Source organism: Falco punctatus (genome assembly GCF_963210335.1).
Source record: "Falco punctatus genome assembly, chromosome: 7".
In the NCBI taxonomy this organism is placed as follows: domain Eukaryota; kingdom Metazoa; phylum Chordata; class Aves; order Falconiformes; family Falconidae; genus Falco; species Falco punctatus.
Genome location: NC_137587.1, coordinates 8,892,693 through 8,916,016, shown reverse-complemented (window position 1 = coordinate 8,916,016; position 23,324 = coordinate 8,892,693). Strand labels below are relative to the sequence as shown.

Here is a 23,324-nt window from a genome sequence, read left to right as displayed (position 1 = left end):
CATTGTTCTCTCCCACAGTAGTGCTACGTGTGGGCTTTCCACCATAGCTGTAGCTTTAACTACGCATGTGTGCCCTTGCTCTAAAGGTGGTCTAGGACCAGAAGCATGTGGGAGTGCTCAAGTGTGATTGCTTTCCCAGACTCTCCCGGCTTTCTCTTGAGTAGAAGGAAGACCAGACACAAGCTCTATTCATAGGTCCAGTCAAGGAGTAATCAACAGCAAACAGCACTAGTGGGGGACCCTGTTAGTCCTATTCTGCGCGATTGGGTTTGGGTTGAAACCAGATGGAGAGAGTCCATGCTTAGGTGTGAGAACTTGTCCGTGAAAAGAATGCTTGCATAGTTCTTACTTGCTGTTCAGATGAGAGGGGGTGGCAGCAGTGTGATTTATAGCAAGGACAAAACTGAACAAGTAAGGCAGACTGAGAGCTGAGAATACACCTGAAGCTGTACGCTGGGAAAGAGAAACCGTGGCACCACGGGCCTGAACTGGATGGACAACAAACACAGAAAATGGCTTTAGACAGCGACAGCAGCACCAAACATTTGTCCTGTTAACTGTCCCCTCCTCAGCTGAGTGGTGCTGCTCTAGGCCCAGGGTCAAATGCTGCCTGTGCTGTCACCGGTCAGACAGAGGAGAATTAAGCTGTTCAGAAAAGGTGACCCCGGCGTTTAAAGCAAGCAAGATCCATTTTGGCCACCACACGAAATGATGGATGAAGACTCTTTCTGCCTTGTTGCCCTCCACAAGCAGGCAAAATGCATCAGGGTGGGTGATAAGCCCCACTGCGATGACTGGAGAAGTCCAGAGGGACTGAAGGCCGGGCAGATTTTAGGTTTATTTTTTTGTGCATGTTTGTTCTCTCTCATCAAGGATCTCTGAAGTCAGAAGTCACAGTTCTGAGACAAGGCTTGATTCCGCAAGTGCTCGAATTTTTTCGGTCCTGCACGTGGACCCCACCCTCCTTCAATCAGCCTGAGACTGCTGTCACTGGGGTGGGCAGCAAGCAGCACGGTGTGTCTTGGGGGGGAGCTGGGATGTGCTAGTGGGATGGAGACCTGAGGGAATTGTGAGGAGGGTCTCGGGGGGCATCGGCTCCAGACAAGTTAACCCATGGGTCCTGCTGCTTCATGGTCTGTCTGCCCAGAGTGGCACCCCATACTGTTCCTACGCTGGTAGGAACACCCCACCAGCCACCTCTCTGGGGCCACAGCTGGCAATGGCAGTCCTACCCAAGGATTCCCAGCGCCAGGGATGCCCTTCCTGCTTTAGCAGATGTTGCTCTGGATGCTATCAGGCTCCTTTTAGGATGCTCTTTTCCTGGTCAAGAAGGTCAGCTGTGAGCGTACGCTTGTACTTGGACATCCTGCTACTGCAACCTGGGGGCTACAGCTCCCTCCATCTCCTGGTATCTGTGTAGCTGCACTGTTCCAGCAGCTCTTCGGAGGCATGGATTGGAACTGGGAACTGCAGGGCCACATTCCCACGGCCCTGGTGGTGAAGCATGGGGCTAGGTGAAAACTGCCCTCTCTACCCCACGAGGACTTGAATCTTAATTAAAGGAGAAGAACAAAGTATCTGGAAGATCATCATTTCATACAGCCTAACCAGCCTGGCTTCAAAAAAAGGAAAATCACATCTCACATTGAATTCCTTGAACATGTCAAGGTTTGTAAAGGGAGATAGTATCTTTTATTAGACCAATTGATATAGCTGGAAAAAACAGACAAGCTTTCAGGCACAGGAACACTCGTATGTTTTTTTCCAGCTGTATCAGTTGGTCTAATAAAAAGTTATTACCTCTGCCCACAAATCTTATTTCACTTAATCCTTAGATCATCACAGTCACAGCAAAACGACTTGAAAATGTCAGTAAGGAATGGAAAAAAGGAGAAGTATTTGACACAATTTATTTAGACTTTTTAAAGTTCTTCAGCCAGACTGTGAGCTTCTACTAAAGCTAAGCAGGTACAGGGTGAGATCTGGTGCCTTGGGTAAAAGGTATTCCTGGAAGGCTTAAAACTTTTGGGTTACACAGTCAATTTTCATCACGGCAAAGTGTTAACGGTGTAGTTTGTGGCGTGGCGCAGTTTTTCACTGTAGCAGCAGGATAAATGGGTGACAATGATTTAGGCTAATGAGGATGGGTGAAGATTGGGAGGAATGTCAGAGATACCAGCAGAATACAGGCAAAACGGACAAATCACCAGAGAACAGAATGTTTATTTAACACCTGGCGTTAAACCCAGGTCTATTTACAATCAGTCTGTCCAGCCGAGAAAGGGACTGGGGTTGTGTCGGTGGAAATCCGTGCACAACTCACGCTTGGGAGGCGTGTGTGTAATGCTGGTTGTGCGACCCCCGGGCCTGCCTCCCGTGGACCTGCCTCCCGTGGGCCTGCCTCCCGTCTGGAACCGGCGTTGGAGAGCTGGGGACCGGGCCCGGCACCGGCGTCTGCGAGGAGACAGAGCCCCACGGCTGGGGCTTTGCGGGGCTCCGGAGCTCGGTGGTGGCTCCGGTGTATGAAGAGCCGGACGCCGGTGCGGTGGAACGCTGACAGCCCGGCGCTCACAGGGCCCGCGGGGCCGGCAAGCGGCGGCGCCGTTAGTCAGGCCGAGGCTTACGGTCGCTAAGGGCCCGGTGCGGGCACGGTTACCGGGGCGCGCCCCGCCGCCCCCCGCGGCGCGGCCGGGGAAGGGGGCGGCCGCGGCGGGGCCCACACACGGGGCGGGGACGGCACCGGCGGGCCGGGCCGGGCGTCGCGGCGAGGCCGTGGCGGGGCGGCGGGGGCGGGCTGTCCGCCGGAAGCACCGGCGGCGGCGCATGGAGGCCGAGGCGGAGCGGGCGGAGGCGCCGCGGCGGGGGGGCGTCGCTGGGGTGAGCGGGCCCGGGCGGCGGCGAGGCCGGGCCCGCGCTGGCCGTTAACGGCGGCGGGTGCGCGAGCGGCCGCCTCAGGGCCGGGCCCGGTGTCCCTGGGCGGGGGCTGGGGCGGGGGTTTAACCGCGGCCCGGCCGGGGGAGCCTCGGGGCCGGCAGCCCCCGCGGCGCGGCGGCGGAGGGCGGGGAAGCGGCGGCGGCCGTCCCGGGAGGCCTGGCCGGGGCTCCCCGTGGGTCCGGCCGCGGGGCCGCCGTGCGGCGGGCGGGGCTGTGCCGGGCACCGGCGGCGGGCGCTGCTCGGCGGCGCTGAGGGGAGCGCGGCGCCGGGCGGGGGCTCGGCCGCGCCGCGGAGCTGCCGTTCGCGTCCCCCCGGCTGCCAGGCGCTTCTGTCGGTAACCGTGTGCCCTCTGCTCCTTTGCGTTTCCCCCGCACTGCAGGTGCTAAAGATGGGCCGTCGAGCCCACCAGGAATTCTTTCCAGATGAAAATCTCAGCAGGAAGAATTGCCCGGCTGCTTCTCCGGGAGAGGTGGGTGTCCCGGCAGGGGAACGTGTCTGTAGCCCTGCTGGGGTCTCCAGCGGGGAATTCTCTGTTTCTTCTGAGAGCCCTTCCCTCGGGGCTGCGCAGCCCTCTGAAGTTTGTCCTTAGCGCTGGGACCCAGGTGACTGTCCCCTTCCTGGTGTTGCCCTCTGTGCGATGTGTAGTTTTCGCACAGGCTCATGTCTGGGGCTAGGGTTTCTCATGTGTGAAGCGTGGAGGGTAGCATCAAACAGGGCTTGGGGCCTCTCCCTCCTGTACGTGCCTATCTTCCATGGGAGAGCAGGCCCATCATTTTGTGACCAGTTGCGCCACCATCTATGGTAGCAAGGTAAGCAGATGCCATACTTTTGCAATTTGCTTGTGCTAGAGCCGGAGTACAGTATCTGAGATGGTCACTATCAGGTTCGTGTGGTGACACTCTTTTCCTTTCCTCCCCGCGCAGGCTACAAAGGTCATGCTAGGAGCCAGCTTTGCAACATCTGAGGCTTTGTCTTGTGGGTAATATATGCAAACTCTGTTCCCGCTTGGCTTTGGAGAAAAACTTTTGTTCAGAGTATGTTCTGTCAGCACATCTTCAAAAAGTAGAAGATGGTCTGGAACACACTTTCATGGGAAAGTGAGGTAACATCCTCTGGTGCCCAGAAAGATGAATCCTAAGCCCTTTTGATTCACTTTCTTGCTTAGCACTGCAGAATGCTCAAATTCCACCTGTGAGTTTGCTCTCTGATGTTAGCATGGCTTCTCCACAGGCATCTGCTGCAGGAAGAAGCACCTGTGACATACAGATTTGGCCCCCTGACACCTTCAGGTGGAAAAAAGGGCCATTAGACTTCTGCTTTATTGACAGTGGTATTTGTTTAAATGAGATAATACTTAGCTTTTTGCAATGCCAGTCATGGTCTCCAGTGTACCATGTCCTTGGCATCTTTAAATTGCAAACCCGCTGGCCACCCTGACACCAACCGTGTTTCAGACTACGGTGCTCAGAGCCCTGGAACCTTCTGTCGTGGAAGTGGCTACTCCCTGATCCTCTGTGCAGTGCCAAAACCCGCCTATTACACCGAGTAACTGTGTCTGCCGTAATGGTTTTGTGGGAGGATGTTTCCTTGGAGTCCCTGTGATGCTGTTGGAAATACACTCTGAAGGCTTAGTTTACAAGGCTTAGCTTAGCTTACTGTTCACCTCCCAGAACAGGCTTTTTTTTCTGGAGAAAGTATTCTCTTTTCTCTTGATAGGCAAAATGGAGAATCATCTCCCAGCTATGCGTTCTCCCCTCCCCGGGTATGCACTAAGAGTTCAGGAGGGATTCCGTGAAGGTGTTTGCGGAAGGCGTAACGTAAGAAATTGAAATAACCATGGGCCTCATAGGTAAAGAAAGTCTTAAAGAAACCAGCTGGTGGTTCAAATGGGTGTAATCATTGGTTAGCCTCCAGATTAGGGTGGCTCACTGTCAGATTGTTCTCTTACTGGAACTGGCCGTCCTAGTTCATGGACGGATTCCCTGGTTAGAAGGAGACCAGGGTGTGATGCAGGAGTACAGCTGACTGACTGTAACTTACTGCAGTTGTACTTGGTGTGTCTTGCAGCACAGCCATTATAATAGGTGGGAAGGGGTCACAAAGGCTCCAGTCCGTGGGCACCCCTGGAGACAACTAAGAAATAGTTACAATCTTCTGTTTGAAAGCAGCGAGCTTTTCAGCAGAAGAAGGGTGAGGCCTTCCACGCCTTACAAGATTCAAATATGTTATTACTGGATCTTAACCACAAGGAAGAATCATTTGTGTCAATAGTCTCCGTTCAGACAGTTCTTTGTTGCTAAATGTTGCTGTTAACTAAAAACCTTGGAGCTACTGGAGAAGAGACAAAATCCACTATAAACAATCCTCAGCCTTTTCCTTTGCTCCAGTGTTGGAGGCTTCTCATACATGTTTGTATTTGATACCAAAGTGAGCATTTAATAGAACTAATGTTGGTTTTTCCTTCAACCTAGATTGGCAATCACCTTTTCTGGGAGCTTGGCCTTGGCTTGCCTCCAGGTGGGGGGGTCAGCTGTTACAACGGGTGTCTCATTCAGCCATCTGGTCATCTTGGAAACCTTTTCAGGGAACCTTCCCAAAAGAAATGCAAAATTAAAAGAACAGTACTTTTTTTAATGGAACTGGCAGTAGTAGCGGAGGCCCCACCTGATTAATTTCAGCATAGGAGGTTTTATTCTTATTACTGATTTTGAAGACAGAGGATTTTGTCTTAAACCTTTGCTGTATTCACACCTTCATGTGCAGTTTCACGTTCAGGGTGGTGATTCTGTGCTCAGTACTTCCTCAGAGTTTTAAAACTGTTCTAAGATTCGCCTCTACTTTTGTTACTTTTTTAAATTCCATGTCAATCCACCAAGTTTCCATCCAGCTCAAATTTCTGGTATGAACGTACTGTTTGTGCAGTTGTTCTGGTCTTTTTGTGACACTGAGAACCATGCGGGAAGCGTTCTCCAGTCAGAGCAGCTTGCTTGAAGGAAGCAAAGAGTACCTGTCTGTCCATGTTTCAACATTTGGTATTATTACAAAGAAATTCTCTCTGAGGGGTGATCAGCTCGTTTTATGCAATTAAAACCATCTTTGTTTTGAAGTCAATAGGCAAGTCATCTGACTCAGAGCATAGATTTTACCACATTACTCCTGATCTCTCCTTGACCTGGATTCTGTCTTCCAAAAGAGACTCCAAACAATGGTGCCTCTCCTCAACTGTGTTTCTCTCACAAATGTGTTGATAAAACCTCCTTCCTTAGGGCACAGCTGCCATCTCCTGTGCCTTGTAGCCTCAACGTACTTCCCCCAAGCTCAAGTGTCTTTTCTGTGCCTGTTGTGTGTATGTATCTCCCACAATAAGTTCCTTGGCTACAGTGGTGTATCTCCAGTTCCTCTGCCCAAATCTGTATTTGCTAATTCCCATTCCTGTGTGGAAGTATCTGCGTTACCTTCAGATTTAGAACCCTTGTCCTCTCAAGGGGCTCGCTAAGGGTCACAAAGGTCACAGTCTGCCATCTGACATGCGGAGCATTCCTGCCTTTTCAGAAGTACAAGTACTAACAAACAACGCTGCAGCTATGTGTTATTTCATGAGGCAAGAAGGAACATGATTATTTGCTGTAATTGGTGCAGTCAGCATCCTCCTACAGCAATGGCTGTGCATGTTCCTGGCCTTTAGAGCTCCTTGGCAAATCGGCAGGCACTTCTTGGGCACCCAGGGGAATATGCTGTAAATGGGAATTCCTAGAGATAAATCTGCTTGCTGCATGCCAGGACTCCGCATTTCAAACATTCATTTTCAGAGGGGTAATGTGTCCATTTTTCCATTGGGAGGCCTTTCCCATCCCCTGGCTTGATGTGTTAACTTTTTACTCATCTTGATGCTATCAAGTTTCTGACAAAATTGGACAAACTTAAGCTGGTCGTGTTATTTGTATAATGGGAGGGGCCGATCACATAATGAGATCTGCTGAAGATCTTTGCTGTCCCATCTTACCAGGCCTTCTGGACACTTTTATAGAACAAAAGTCAAACTTTTTTCACGGCTCTAACATCAGTGCATCCAACAGCCTGAATGCTGGCTTGATGATATCCACCAAAAGAAGCTGTTTGGCCAGGTTTAGATCTCTTGAGGAGATTGATTCGGAAAGCTGAGTGGAAAAGCCATTTTTTTTAAATGTATCAGCAAATTTTTCCTTTTCTGTGTCTTCTCTCAGCAAGGGTGAACTATTTGCTGTTCTGTAAGAAATCAGTATGCATGAGTATTAAGTTATCCTGTTTCCACAGTCTGTTTTCTCTTCATCCTACAGTGATGGGATTCCCCTGGGACCTTGTTCAAGACTTCCCTGGTTTCTACCTCTTGCAATCCCAGTGTGATGTTGCCGCTGTCTCTCTGGAAGCACTTTGTAGATCCTTGTGAGTGGAGATTGCTGTAATAGCCAGTGTGTCAGCCTGAAGGGTGAGGGTTTTCCAGGCTGTGTTGAGAATATCTCCATGCGGGTAGGACAGGATCACTTTCACTTTGTGTAGGGGTTTGCCCCAAAAAATCAGATTCTAAGTTCCCTGCTGGTTCTCTTCCCCACATTTCACCACAGGCTGGGGAAAGGCTCTGTGCTTTCACTTCTGAAAATATGTTGTTCTCTTGTTGTCCTACCTGATATTTCTAAGCTTGCCTATGTACTTGTGGTCCGTGGGTGACAGTTAAAAAGTGCGCATTTCTGTGCTGTAAAAAAAATACCTTATTGAGGACAGATTCATGTAGACAGACAAAAGCTTGTGCCACCTCCACTGCATATTGGAAGGATATTAACACAGGTGAATTTTGCAAAGCACCTATTTGGACTTCCACCACCCAGCTTACAAACAGCCCTGGCAGTGATTCTTTAGGCTGACATCCAGGCATAGTTTAAATAGGACTTGGTTATTTAACCCAAGTGAATAAACAACTGTAAATCAATCGCTGAGGGTGAAATCCATGTGGCAGATTGCTCAAAGTAGTGGTTATTTAAATGCTTTTCTAACATGTGTTGTCCAGCTGGATTTCCTTCTGTGCTACTGCGAGTTCTGTAGCACTTGGGCTCCATACATTCAGAGAAGCTTAGGTCATGTTGGGCCCCACAGAAGCCTTACTGCTCTTGGGGGTGTGAAGTCGTTGGTCCCTGGCTGACAGATACACACTTCAAATAGATTCTACCAGTTGGCTAAATCTGATCTCTTTCACACTGATCACTGATAGGGACACTTCTGTACCCCAGCTGCCCTAAGCTGCATGTAGCTTCCCTCTGCTGCTGTCATGGTAAGACCTGTAAGACCAGATGACAGCACAGACACGAAGTCAACTCAGATACCAAACTCCTTTAATTAGAGATACATGCAATTTATGAATCACATGGCTTCCCTCTTCCACAGGGGAGATGATGCAGTCCAGAAGAAAAGTCAGGTGGGTTAACGTAGTGTTTCTAGCCATCCTGTGCAGGGTCACGAGATACCCTAGATTTTTCTCCCTGAGTGATTCTAAACACTGTCTTTTCTAGGACAGCATAGAGTTTACCAAGTTGTTAACTGCCTCCTCCTTGCATTTGGTACCTAACAACTGGTTTTTGCCACTGCTCGTACTGGCAGTCTGCTCATCAGAAAGGTTCTCAACCAGTTTGCAGCTTTTGTAGTGATTAACAGGCTGCTTTCCTTGAGTTACTCACCTACCCCATAACTAAGCTACTCCCTTATACTATGTGGTTAGCTAAAGTTCATCTACTAAAGCTAATATGGTTGTCAGCTACGCCTGTCTTATGCTAACAGCTACAGCTCCTGCTCTTAGTGGAAGATCTCAGGTTGCCTTGAAAAACAGCTCCTGAAAAAAGGGCTGCAGCCTGCTACAGTATATAACCCCAATTTCTGGTCTCTGGCATGGTTGCAGAGCCTATCCATACAAATCTTTCTAGCATCGTACACACGTGAATAATTTGGGTTTTCTTGAGTTATATGGAGAAGGAACTAAGTCTGTTCTCATTCTCAGTTGGAGGTATTCATTTTCTTTAGTACGCATTTCAAGGTCTGATGGTTGGCAGACTTTCCTGCTGTTGCAGTCAAACAGACCTGCTTTATAGCGTCACAGTTGGTATGTGCATGGACTGTGGATATAACATCTTACAACAGTGGGATCAACTTTGTACTTTGTTCAAGTGAATAAGGTTGCAAAGCATGTGCTGCAGGACAGCCATTCATGTCAATCTTCAAGCTATTTTGTGCATTCTTCCTTTTAACTTCTTTCTCTGTTTTTCCCTCCTGATCCTTCTAGGATGAAGACCCTGAGGAAAAGGTTGACCGTGTAAGACTAGAGGCTTTCTAGGTAGATGCTGGCTTCTCTGAAGGGGACTAGGAGGACTAACCTAATCAAGGAGACTACCTTAAGTGGAGACTCTTGTATTGGAGAATAAGACAAAGTTTGCCTCAGATGCAATGCCTTTCCTGCATCCTCTGTCCTATTGCTGTCAGGTTTTTTTATTGTCTTTTGTAACAGCTGCTCTTACCAGCTGCTGCATCTTGTTCTAAGGTCACAGATGTATATGTGGCCATTAGGAAAGACACTTTATTTTCATTTAAAAGTCAGGGCGGCAATTAGCTTGTAGAGTACAAAACCTGACTGAGCCTGGATTTGCTGTCCAGTATGGTTAACTTGTTCCCACAACAGGAAAACTTGTCTTCAGAGATAATGAAGTCTTGCTGGTGCCCCAGAGGAGAAAGCCAGCCAGTAGTAACAAGGATGTGTGCCTTTGTATTTTCTATGGGTTTTTCCTTTTTACTGGACCAGCACTGGAATGCTAGCGTCTGTGGTTGATAGGATGGCATAGTGCTTCTTACCAGGCTCCTGTTACACAGAGAAAAGGAATACACATATCCTTTCTCATCCTGCAGCAAAGCTAAAGTACATCTCAACGTTCATTTGGCATTAGAAGCCAGGGTGGTGCTGTTCAGAACAACCTGAGAACTGGCACCTGTTTCTGGTAAAGTCTGTGAGCTAATTGTTTTGTACTCTTCCTATCCATGGCATTGGTGTTGGCCAGTTTTTCCTGGCTAGAGTTGCTCTCTGTATATGTTAGACAATTAAAGCATCCTCTCCCATACTCTTTATTCCTTCTGCTGAAGCGCCAGTCCAGCGTTGGTAGCATAGTAGATTCCTCTGTGAAATTTAAAGCCCATAAAAGAAACCCCTATCACCCATCTCATTAATTCTGGCCTCGGAAGGGGACGCTCATCACAAGGTGTCAAGACTATTCAGATTATCTCAGTTTTCTCTTGGTACTGCTAGAGATTGTATTGTAGGAAAGATCCACTGGGTTTATTCATCAGTGATGGATGACTCAGGACTATGCCCAGAGCACTTTTCCATTTATCAGGCAAAGAGACCTTCCACTGATGGGTATAGTTTTGGGGACTGGTTACCCAATAGAAATTTTTCCTGATAATTGATCTAAACTTCCCCCCGCCCCCACTGGAACCAATCCTTATAGTCATTTCACTGGAACTAATTCTACCTCCATACAGTGCCCTAAATCATTGATTCCCAAGGTCTGCTGTACTGAGTGGTGGCTGGTCACATGCCACAGGCGGCTTCTTGCTCCTGGCTGCTAAATTTCATTAAAATAACTAAACTGATGTGACTCTTCCACATGAGCAATTGTTGTTGCTTCAGGGATGTTATGCAATGGTGCCTGGCAAGGAGATTTTCCTTGGTATGAAGCGATCCCTGCTTTGAAACCCCTCTTGTCTGGCTAATTCCTGCACCCTTTATTCAGGCTTATCCTCTTAAGCATCGCGGTCACACTTTATAGTATTTTTCCTTTTGTAAATGCCTGTGAAGGGTAACAAAACGGTTAACTGAGCATTCAGAAATCTGACTGGTCAGTAAGCTACTTGTAACTTACAGTACTATATGCTTACAAACTTCTGTTAATTGTATCCTAAGTCTCTTCCAAACCAGTTATTAGCGGAGCTTTATATTATAAAGTGTGATCCAAAACTTGTTGCAGTATATCCCTCCCTTAGTCATTGCCTGGCCAAGCTGAAATACTTGGCTCCTTGAATCATTTGTCCGAAGTTGGCCCCTTCGTCCCCCTGATGGCTCATGTAACCCTTCTCTGAACTCCCTTTGGGCTGAGCTGAGTGTTACAATCTGAACTCTTCCTGGATTTGGTCCCTTTCCTCTTGCTGTGCTGAAGATACTTTGTGGCTGCCTGAATACTAGCAAACAGCCCCATCTGGGCCGTCAGTGTGAAGGTACCTGCTGAAGTCCTGCCCTCCAGCCATCTTCCTGCTCTGAGACTTGTTTTGCATCCCCTGGCAAACCGCTCATCTTGGATCTGAATTTTTGCCAGTTGAATCACTCATTTGGCTGCACCTTCCAAGGCAGCCTGGGACATTTAGCCAAAGGCTGTAAGGCTGATCAATAGTATAATAAAGGGTGTATCCTAATATCTGAGTTAATTTGCAGAGGCAGAATAGGCAGGAGGAGTATGAACGTGGTTGTGAGCCAAGATTTTGCTGGGTTCTTTTCCTGGATTTGCCACGCAATTGCTCTGAGGCCTTGGAGAAGTTCCTCTTCTAGTTTGCTTTAGTCCCTGTCTGAAAGGAGGGCTAGAACTTTATGCAGAAGAACCGTGGGGATTCCCTAAACGCAGATCCACAGGGCAATTGAGATGCCTTATCCTCGCAGCAAAATCCACAGCCTGTGTTAGGTGCCTGTGTAGTATGTAGACAATGTCAGGATGGCTGGGGACACAGTGTGTCTGAAGCCCTGTCCTTCGGTGGCGTTATGGCCCCACTGGGGTGGCTCTGGGACCGCATGTCCCTGCACTAGCAGTGATCCTGATCCCTGTGCTGTGTTTTGTAGCCTTCAGCAGTGGAGCAGGGCTTTTCCTTGCCTTTGGGGACCTCCAGAGATGGAGGTGTTAATTTTGATGTTGAAGCCACGTGCTTTATACAACTTTTAAACCCACCATCTCCTTTCCAAACTGGAAGGTGCTGATTTTATTGTCCTCTTCCTCCTAAAAAAATGTATCAAATAATGTTTTCTACCTCCCTGGAGAATATTATATATTATGACAAAGCTATGAGCTGTTCTGGGTCTGAGAAGGTTCAGTCCTTTTTCCTGAAGCACTCTGCTTTGCAAATGGGACTAAAAGAATTTTTGGGCTGCAGGGAAGGACTTTGTAACTGAAGGCAGCAACATTTCAGTGGGAAGGCATCTGTTCCAGTCCTCATGAGTCCAGCTGGGACCTCATTCTCTAGTTGTGCTTAGGTGGACATGCTGTAGGTAGTCTCAAGGTCCTTCATGGACTAAAGCAGGGAGAGCATCTGATTTCTGACTCTTAGCTGGGTGGGTGCTGACCTGTGTGGCTCTATATCAGTCGAAGTTTGAGTGATGACATGCTTTAAGGCAGCAATAGGAAAGAGGATTTGAGGATCTGACCTTTTGAGAGGGGACAACTAAGGCTTTTTGTAGTTTTAGTTTCCAGTGCTTTTAAACCAACGTGGGTGGGAAAATGGGCTGTTGCTGTTTAAGAGATTTAAGAGATGATGTCAGGTACAATTGTTTTCAATGAATATTTATTGGAAGAACAACTAGCAAAAAAATAAGTACCTGAAATAGGAAGCCGGTTGTGGACTTACGTTGCTAAGTTGCCCGGTTCAGTGGGGTGGTTTGAGTGAGTGTGTTTGAATCTTAAAATATAGTGCAGGATGATGCAGAGATCTCCTGGTGAGAAGCAACCTGCGCTCTGCCCGGGGAAGTACCAGCTGGTTACCAGAAGCACCCAAAGCTAGGCTGCTTCCAGATCCGAGCTGACTCACACGTATCCTGCTTGCAGGTGTGTCTGCACCTGTGGTGTAGACATGGCCTGGGGCTTGATATGATCTGGGCCTTTAATCAGAGCGGTGTTTTCCTGACCCAGTTCTTACCCTCACGCAGTGGTTGGCACCCAGCTCCAAACTCTCATTCCATTGTCTGGTCCGGTCTGGATCTGCACAGCAGCCAGCCCCCAAGGGTTCTTCCCCATGTTCCCTGACACTTAGAAACGTGTGACTGGGGAGCCCAGCGCTGGCTGCACTTAGCTGAGGGCTTACTGAAGGACCTTAATTTTGTAAAAGTAATCACAGTGGTTTAGGCACTGCCCAGCCACTCTAGTTCAGAGAGTTTATGACCTAAGAGGTTGTGTGTAATTGTAATGCCATCCCTTACAACCCATTGTGTATCTACAGCTTGCATTGAAGTAAGATCTAGAGAGGGTTGGCGTGTGGCTGGGACAAGAATTTCCTATTCCCAAAGACCTTACGGTCTGAATGCATTGTTTTCCTCTAGCGTCCTGTTCTCCCGTGATCTTCAGCTTGCAGAAGGGCCCTCACCAGGGGCTAGCTGCATTTTGTATGCAGCACGTTGCCAGGGTTTTGCCTTCTTAGGCATGGAGTTGGGAGTGGGGTGGATTGGCAGCAGATAGCTTTTGAAGCAACTGGCATCTCTGAGATCCTGGGAGGGTTCTCTGAAGCAGAATTTCCTGTAACTGTTGCATGTTGTGAATGCCCTCTCAGCTGCGTGTTTGTCCTGGGCTGAGCTGAATTTGTGATGTCCCAGAGTTTCTGTCATCTGTTTGGATTCCTGCATTGAGCTACTAAACACCCTCCACCGAAGGGAACCAGCATCCAAGGAAGCACTGACTTTTTTACCTGCTTCCATTTTACAGGGACTGCTGCTTTTTTCCCCAGTGGTCTTCTGGTTGCTTGTAGAAGTGCTTGGACTCCCAGCTTGTTCCTGGGGACCGCTCGGCTGGAAGTTGGCCAGATTCTCCAGGAGGAATCTCAAAAATGCGGCTGAACTTTTGTTCCCTAATTAGGCCAACTTCCCCAGTGTGAGCCCCAGCACTGCATGGGCTGGAGCTCCCCAAGGCCTTGCGCTGCCTCTCTCCTGTGCACCCCGAGTGGCTGGCTAGCAGGGCAGTTATTTCCAGCTTTCCGAGCTTATCTACTAGCCTTTTGATGACATCTACTAAAATAGCATTTCTAGTCAGCCATGTTTCCCAGCTTTTCCACCAGTATCCTTCCTGCTTGGCTACCTTGACGTGGATCAGGGACGATCCCATCGAAAACAATTTTATGAGGAGCTTTTCCTTTTCCGCACATTTATTCCATGCTTTGAGTATTCCTGGACCCGCCTGAAGGCAGCAAAAGAACTGTAGGAGTGGTGGGGATGGATGGGAGCGTGTCCGACAGGATGTAGCACAAGGTAGTAGCAAACTGTGTGAGGGGTGTTCGTGGCTGGGGGGGCTGGAGGGGCGCATCCCTGGAACTGCGGGTTGTGAGCGGGCTCTACCTGGTAACCCCTGGCTCAGAGAATCAGATGGTTGTGTGCTGGCCTTCACTGTTTTCACGCAGGGGAGAGCAGTAACTCTTGAGACAGGTTAAGGTGCCAAATCCATGCCTGCAATATGACAGTTTTCCTGGCAGGCGCACGTGTAAGCTGACTGGGTAGCTGCCGTTGGTTGAGGGAAGAAATTCTTGATAGCTCTTTAACGGTACAAGCTGCTGCTTTACCTGCTGATGACAGAGAATATGTGAAGCCCCCTGAGAACTTTTTCTGTCTTGATAGCACTTTCCCCAGTAAAGGAAGGTCAGTGACCATTAGAGAAGGACAGTTTGGGGATGAAATGGAAATCCAGTGTTTTCTGCTAGACATTTAAGACATGCAGAAATCCTTGGGAGGGTATTCATTAAAATCAGATGCACTGCTTGAACCATCCGTGGACATGATAAAGAGGGCTAGCAGAGATGGGTTGTTCTTTGCAAAAAACCGAGGCTTTGATCTGGGAATTGAACCCTTTTTGATATCATATATGCTCTGAGATCAGTATAGATTGTAAGCGTTACGTGGCTGCTCAGAGACAGTGGGGTTATTTGACTTACAGCTCCTTAATTGGCAGCAGTCAAAACTAATTCATCAGGCCTGTTTGTGGAGATTTGCTTTTCCTCGGTCAGGGGAGCCTCAGGCAACGTGCTGGAGAAGAGGAAAGTCGAGACTGGCCATACTTCTTTCTTTCCGCTCCATGGTCAATACTGGATAAAAACAAGGCACCTACATACTGTACAAAATCTCACAGTGTTTGTATATTGAGCAGAACATAGGTCCTGCACATTTTAGGAGATGTAGTATATATATATATATATGACAGAAAAATTATGCGTCCTCTGTTGCGCACTGTCAATGTCATTTGAGTCCCTGCTTCCCTGCACAGAGTGCTCACAGTTTCAAAGGAGTTGTTATGTTGATGAAGGTAAATTAATCTGTATTTCCAGACCCACCTGAGAATCTGAGGGACCCAGTATGCCCATAATCTGCCTGTGTCATGGTAGGTCCTAAAAGAAACTGCTGGACCCTCCCTCAGGATCCAGAGTCACACAGGGCAGTTGCTTCCATGAGGGAAGCAGCATCCAACTAGCTACCTCCAGAACTGCAGACATGATCTGACAAGTAGCCTGGAAATTTCTGCCTTAATGGGGAAGCCAAATTGGAATTCTACATCTGTCTGATAAGAAAGGCCCTGACTACATATAAAGAAGAAGGTAGAGTTCCTACTTTAATGCAGGTGAGATGGAATTCAGGCCAGTCATTTTTCAAAGGGAGAGATAAAATACTGATCATGGTGGTAGTATGAAAGCGTTGGTGAGGAGTGTGGCCTAAGAAATACTGGAAAAGTGCCTTCACAAAAATGGTGAACTAGATCTCTAGAAAAAATAAAATAAAAGGCTCAGACCATTGGCAGTGTTCCTTGGAAAAGGGACGATCTGCAGAAACTAAGGTAGAGGACTTCTGGAGATAAACAACTGACAAAACTTAAGTGGAAAAGCAAACCACAGCAAGCAAGAGGTTAGTTGCGTTAGTTGTGAAAGAGACTGAGCAGCAAGAGCCAAGAGACAACACTTGTCAGGAGCTGGTGGCATCTCAAGTGTTTTGAACACCAGGCTGTTTGGGTGTATAGCTCAGCCTTGCATTCAGGAACGTACATAAAAATCTTATCCAAGATACAACACATAGGTACCAACAGGTTCTGATCATTTCAAGCCCCCAGTCTTTCTCACCAAAAAGGTGTGTTCAGGAGCACACTTGCTCCATTACAGAGGAACAATATCCTCTGTTTCGGATCTGCTTCATCTGGGGTTGACGTTCTTCCTACTTTCTGCCTCAAGTTCTTGCTTGCAGCTGCAATGTCCCTACCTGTCACCATCTTATGGCAATGCACAACATCGCATTCTCAATTGTTAAATTATGCTGAGGTTTTGGAAATGTGAAAGTATATGAAGGTAAGTTTATTTACTTGACAAAAATGCATGTGGCATGTGACCTTATTGCTGCACTTTCCAGGCAACTAGCAAAGAAAAGCTATTTATCCTCAGCTGACAGTTAACATTGCCTTTCCTGTTACTAGTGCTCCTGTAGGCACTTCAAAAAGAATTACCTGATTTATTGCAAGAGGAATAAAAGACCTGTAGGTATATGTGAGGTGTTTGTCAGGGTCTGACAGACATTCAGGGTTGCCTGGTGTGTATGATCAACGGGAAGACGTTACAATATTGGCAAGACACTGGAATCAAACCCTTGGATGCCATGGAATCGTGCCCTGTGCAAAGACTGGGGCAGTCATTCTTGTCACCTTCTGATCTGGAGTGTCCTGCTTGAGATACCTTTGATCTGAAGGCTAGTTTTGATGAGGGAATTACGTTGCAGGTGCCATTGGAATGCCCTGGACTTGCCTTCAGCCTTACGACCCAGGTTCTTTGGTGACATTTGTGTAGCTCCGTGCACCTTTGCAAGGAGTTGTGAGGCTGTGTGTTGGGAACGTGGCCTGCTGGCTGCCAGAGGGACGGTGTCAGGGCAGGAGGGAGGGGGGTTGTTTGCACGGGAAGGATCGGTGTGGGAGGGAGTGTGTTTTTGGGGTAGGGGTGTGTGTAATGGGAATGGGGATGTTTACGTGGGCACGCACACCCATATGTGGTGTGTTTTTCCCCTTTTTCCTGGGCTCTGGGTGTGTCCAGATCAACTGAATTCAAAATGCTCCTTTTTTGGCACTGTAGCCTCTTCTCTGGTTTGGCATCTTAAGAATCTGGGGGAATCATTTAAAGATCAGAAAACTCCATTCACTTGGGCCCCTGAAGGCTTCACATTCTGTGACATGGTCATTCCAGTCGACTGAGCTCTGTCCCCTGCGGATGAGCCCGTATAAGGAGGCTGTTTCCTGCGTTCCGTGCTCCCTGCCTGTCCCTCTGGCCTCCTGTGCTCCCTTTGCCGAAGAAAGCTGGTATTTTGGGACTGCAGCTCCTGCCTCATTCCTGCTCCTTGTTTATTTTTGGAGGATGACTATTTTTGCTCCTATCGGGGAGCTATGCAGGGTCGTGCCCCCTCCCTGCAGCAGGCAGTGGCTGCCCCTGGCAGGGTCTCTTCAATTCCCACACTCACAAACAATGCTTCTGCTTCAAGAAATAAACACGGGAGACCCCTACCATCAGGGGTTAGTTCAACCCCTTCCTCATCTGTGGCAAGAGGTAATTTGGCTTTGGCTCAGAGTTGACCCCACCACACATGCAAGGTCCTCTCTGTCAAATCAAAAATCCTCATGAGTCACCCAGCTCATTCCCGTTCTTAATAAAAGCTGTGGGACCCACCTGTGTCCCCCCCCCCCCCCCCCCCCCCCATCATTCCAGCTTGGACTTCTTTGCAGTTACCTTTTTTCCCTGTTTTGGGACATCTTTTACCCAGTCATCTTTTCTCATGATCACAGGTCCCTGTAACCCATCTCTGGTGTCTCAATTGACTTTGTGTTGACTGGAGCTGGCTGTAATGTGTCTCTTCTCTTTATTAAAGGGTCCACCACCTAAACCCCCACGCCGGCAAGGAGGCTGGGCAGATGATCCTGTACTGGCATCTACCAAGTGAGTCCTCACCTTTTTCCTTACTAAGAGGGGCTTAGGCATGGATTAAGTGAACGTCACTAGTTGGACTTTGCTGTCACAGGCATTGGAACGGTTTTTCTGGATCTTATAGATGGCCTGTGTCTCCAATGTCATTGCAGCTCCTTCAAAGCACTTGAAATATTGCTCTTGCTTGGTTCCACTGGCTAATGCTCTTTATAAATTGGCCTGGTGGGGCTCAGAACTGTGTACATGTGCTGTCTGCCAGAGGCAGTGTATTCCTCACCTGGTACAGTAACTGGAAAGAGTCAAGAACATAATAAGCATGTTAAATGCAGGAACTGGGAGGGGAGGATTTGACTGGTTGCGTCCTTTCCAGGAGAGTGACACATGACAGTGCCCCACTGACAAGAATGCAGTGATCGGTTCAGGATTTACTGATCGGCCTTGACAGTAAAGGTGAAATTTGTCAATGTGTATGTGTGTATGGGGTTATGGTATAATGGAGATGAATGAAGGTGGTCAGCGAGAAGAGATGGGAGGAAAAAAGTATATAAAGTGTAGAGTGTAGGTTGAGAAGCCTGATGTTTATGAAGGACACCTAAGGGAAAGGAAAAATCTGGGCATGGTAACAGAATGGTTATGAAAACTAAAGGACAGTTCAGACTGGGAGGAGATGACTTGGTTTCAAGCTCTTTTGTTATTTTTCAAGCTGTAAAGTTGTGCTGGTGTTGTATTTCCTATTCAGAGAGCTGAAGGGCTCAGTCATGGAGTGGTGTGAGATTGCTTGTGTACATTAAGGCCTGTAGTAAGAGTATATATGTTTGGACATATACTCTGGAGGCATTCTGATTTATGGAAAAGTTACATATTTTCTTTCCTGGAACCCCGAGAATTCTGGAGGGGACATCCAGAAACCTGTTACATGGTCAGTATTTCTTGGGAAGTGAGCAAGGCGGTCTGTATTCTGGGGTAGCCTTTCGGGAAAACAGTACTTTTCTGGGAAAATCATCATTCTGTTTGTCTCTGAAGAATAAATCGGCTGAAAATCTGGAGACTGGACTAAAGCAAAGGAATAAAGATCTCAGCCTGAATTCCTTCTGTTCCTCTCCAGTTTAACTCTGATAATAGTATTAGTTTTCATAGGCTGGGTGCAGCTAGAAGTTGCCATTGCAAAGATGTACCTACCTCGGGGTTATAAAAGAAATGCCACCAGTGATCCTGGATCTTCGTAGGACCCAGCAGAAGCTTTATGGAAGTGCGACAGCATAGAACACGGGTGAATTGCATTGTTTAGGAAAAATAAATTGTGTAATTGTTGGCTAGGTGAAGGACTGGATTGGAGGTGATACAGTTATTCAGGGCTGTGCCTAACGTGCCCTGAAGGACAGTGCACAGGTTCCTAATGTAACAGCACTGTGCCAGTGCTAATTTAGGGTGTTTTCCACTGTTTGCCATTAGCCTCATGAGATAGATCTGGAGCAGTAGCTGTCAGTGGTGCTTCTCCAGCATCCCAGTTGCGTGGTTTACAGATAGAGCAGGTGTCTGGAGTAGCTGCTTGTATGAGGTTGGACACAATTCAGCTGAAGAAGCAGAACAGGAGATGGAGGGCTGCAGACCATGCCACCTGTGAGACCCTGCAGATGGAACACGAGGTCAAGATGTGTCCCTTGCTCAGTCATGCATACAATATCACGTAATACCTGACGGTATTCTTTTCATTTGTGTTAAGAGCCTTTATTGAATTAATTTTGTGAAGGGGAGGTTTGTTCTGCCTTTATTTAGTCATGTGAGGTACAAGGATTTTGTACAACTAGTTCTCCTGTCTTTTCTTTCCTTCAGCTGTGTATTCTGCCCAAGCTGATCTCTCTCTTTCTCTCCCTTAAAAAAGTCTGAGATGTTGGCCTGTAAGGCTGTCTTTGTGACACATCCCAGAGTAAAGCTTTCATGTGAAAAGTCTGAGTCATCGGCTGATGTCATGCCACTGTTGCTGTAGCTCTGTTGTTTCTGTTTTCTCAGGCTCTATCTCCCCACAGCTTTTCAAACAATTTGACTCACTTTGGAAGCCCATCAAGTTAACTTGCTCCAGTTTCAGTAGTGTTGCTGTAGTTAGAATGACATGCTTCTATTGATATATCTGATGTAGGTATAAACACTTTTATGCCGTTGTAACTGAGCCTACACTTGGGAACTGTAATGCTTTAAGTAATTTTGTTTTCAGAACTAACAGTGTTAAAATCTGGGATATTTTGTTTTTGTGTTTTTTTTTTTTTTTTTTTTTTTTTACTTAGGAAGGATGAGCAGAGTGGCTACATTTACGTTTTCTGTGTTGAGTAAATATATTGTGGATCAGATGGGATACTGCAGCCACTTGTGCAATGTTCTTGTAGCTGTTTATGTGTTAGTCTCTCCCCATTTGAAGTCCAGGTTTTTAGTTCTGTTTCTGACAGATTCAGCCAGTTGCAACTGCACAGTTGTTGCTTTTTCTGCAGGGATAATTAAAGTCTTTTCTGCTGTGTTTCTAGTTCAGAGTCTTCTCAATGTGGAATGATCACTTGAAATTGTTCTTTTTGTTTCCATTTTGGCACATGCTAGAGTAGAATTTAATTGACGACCTGTTTTTCTAACTTTGCTGCTCTGTCTTAGTCCCTTACCTGCCCAGCTCCTGTCATCCCTAGGTAAACTTGCAAATATTCTCACCATCTTGCCGATTCTTTACATCAGACTGCTGCTGTCTCAGACTGTTGTAAGATAGGAAGAGGAGGAGGGACCTTAAAGTTTTCCAGCCCATAATTAGTTTTGAAATCTTTGCACAGATGGTGTGCAAGTAAGATAAAGTATTTTATTATGAGTTCCCATAGCATTTACAAGTGTCAGATATTTAAATTCCTGAGAACTACCAAAGTGCGGTTGTTTACTGCTGAGTTTTCAAGTGTCAAGCATGGAAAGATTCCTTTGGACTCCCAGTACCTCTGTAGAACAGCTGTCATTGCTAGGAGTCCCATTTTGTAAATCTGGATAATGATGAAGGCTGTAGTTAAGTGTCTGAGCAAACACTCAGACTGGTTCTCTGCAATCAGCAAATAAATGGTGCAGAGTAGTGACAGAAGAATCTTTTTTCTTTGCTGATGGGGACCTCTGCATCTGAATCTGCTGTATTTATTGAAATTTGTACTCAGAGAGAAGAATCAGTCTCCATGAGAAGAGGCAGTCCCATTGCTGCCCCAGCAATATTCTGGCCCCAGTATTAGAGGAAAGGGGACCAGCCAAGAACCAAAGGCAGCCACTTGGGGCCTAGTACCCTGCTGAGATTACGTAAATAATAGTAATTACAGCTGGATTTGCTACAGAAGCAGCTCTCTAACCACTGGATGGAGCCCAAGTGCCATTCTGAACGCTGTGCTGATGTCCGTAATGACATCGGTGTTGACACTTGTGACAAGCAAAGCAGAGGTTTATTGTCAGGTTATCTCATGCATCAGAAGGAAGAAACACAAAGTGCCTGCCAATGGGAAAAGGAAAAGGGAACTCAGTTTTGCATGCTGGTGAGGATTTGACACAGGAGAGGTGCTTCCAGGGTCCATTTAATCCCAGCTTCTGCTGATCTCATCTATCTGACTTCCCTGATAGAATTTCTTCCATTTTTCTCTCTATTAGTATCTTTATTTCTTTGCTTCTGTCAAAAATTAACTATCCCAGCTGAAACCAGGACAGCTTCTCGGGACACTTCCAGTTTACTTGGGTTCTTGATCCCTCTGGTTTTGCAGTCAACCCCTCAAAATTCATACAGTTCTGCAGACAGCAGCTAGGGTTGTTGTGGAAAAAAAGCACAGCTCGTTTCAGGTGGCCCTGCAAGCAAACACGAGTGCTGCTTTCAGAAGGAAGTTCCTTCCAGTGCCTGCACATGTACCTCCTTTCTTCTACAGGGATCGTGGCAGTTTAGCAACAGATGCTCCAGCTGCAACTAAAATGTCTTCTTTCTGGCTGATAGGTTATGCGGAGTTGGAATAATCAGGCTTTGTTTAGGAAAATGACAATGCTGAAGTATTTTGGAACAGAAGTGGTGGTGCAGTGTCCAGGAATAGGTTTAACAGGAGGCAAGTATTAAGGGCCCGTAGGAAGGGAGGGGGGATGCAGTCAGCGTGACCTTTAGAGCAGGGTAACCCAGCCTCTGTGTAGATACCATGTAGGGCTCTGGGGGGTGGGCAATGATGAGATTGCACCCTGGAGCTGGCGGAAAGTTATTTAAGAGATTAAGGGGGTTTATGATTCAAAGTCTCTAGAGGTAAGCAAAGTTAAAAACCTCCTGTTTCAAAAATACGGGCTTAAACTATCCTGTGGTGTATCTACACGAAATGACCCCTGAGAGTGCCTGTTTTATAGAACCTGTAGCCATCCCTGTCTTGCAAATGGGAGTAGTAAAGTGCTCGTGAGTTTCTCTGTCTGACATGGTAGGGGACGCTTGTGTCGTTGCTTCTGCCCTCCGCTCCCCGTCCAGCAGTGCCGAGGTAAATCTCAGGCTGGGCTTCCCTGTGACACTGCCGTGTCAGCAGCCTGGCTGCGGGGAAGATGGCAGGCTCACCCTGCATCTTGCAGCCATCTGTGGGTGTCCTCAATGATGTGAAGAGCATAGCCACAAAGGATCAAGGCTGCCAAGTGAGGGGGCACAACTTAGAAGGAGAAGAAAGGAAAGGAAGTCTGATTAAGTTTTGTCTTGAAGTGTCTGTTTTTGGGTTTGTCCCTGCATTGATCTGCAAGGGAATGAGGCAAGTAATGGCCCCTTGGGGACCTTCAGGACTTTCCTCTCAATGTCAGCCGTCATTTTCAATCACCCTCTCCCTCCCAGCCATTAATTTTGGCCCAGGATCATGGGGACTTGTCCATCTATCACTCCTAATTGACACTAAATGATCTGTCAGTTTATTGATGAACGGCAGGAGTGGAATTGTCACAATATATTTTACTTTCTAACAACTCCTCCTGACAATTTTACCTTGTCCATCTCACTCTCCTCACATAAATCTCCATTGGCCTCTCATTCCTTCTCTTGGGCTGATCTGGTGCCAGCCGCCTCCATGCCATCGGCACGCATCAAGGACATCAAGATGGCGGTAAGCTGCAATGTGCAGGCCCAGGGTGGGTTTTTTTTTTTCCTCTCCACCCCCCCACCTTTTTTTTTTTTTTTTTTTTTTTAATAGGCTGGATGTTCCAGGAATGCTAACAGGCTCTTGTCCTCTTGTCCCTCCATGTCATTGCTGGGGTGAGCTCTCCTTGGTGTTTCTGTTTAGACTGAGTAAAGATAACTGGCAGAAAAAGGAAAGTCCCTAAAAGACAGAAGAGTCACCTGAGAATCCCTCAGTACCATGGCTGTGATGGAATTTTTTTTTCCTTTTAATCCTGCTTAGTGTGACTTGCAAGGGTTTCCTGCAAAG

The 23,324-nt window shown here is 47.4% G+C and overlaps 1 protein-coding gene across 8 annotated transcripts in view; it reads left to right on the top strand.

The window, feature by feature from the left end:
• The first annotated feature begins 993 nt into the window (after positions 1-993).
• The window catches only part of IFT43 (intraflagellar transport 43), a 46,250-nt gene continuing 23,919 nt past the window's right edge, over positions 994-23,324 (top strand). Inside the window, exons 1-5 of one of the 8 annotated variants that reach the window (XM_080395836.1) lie at positions 3,324-3,403; positions 7,251-7,356; positions 8,350-8,380; positions 9,239-9,268; positions 17,846-17,913. In XM_080395836.1, the coding sequence (XP_080251962.1) occupies positions 7,253-7,356; positions 8,350-8,380; positions 9,239-9,268; positions 17,846-17,913 (233 nt within the window). In that variant the 5' untranslated portion in view covers positions 3,324-3,403; positions 7,251-7,252. The other 7 variants (XM_080395838.1, XM_080395835.1, XM_080395839.1 and 4 more) reach the window with 7 other exon arrangements.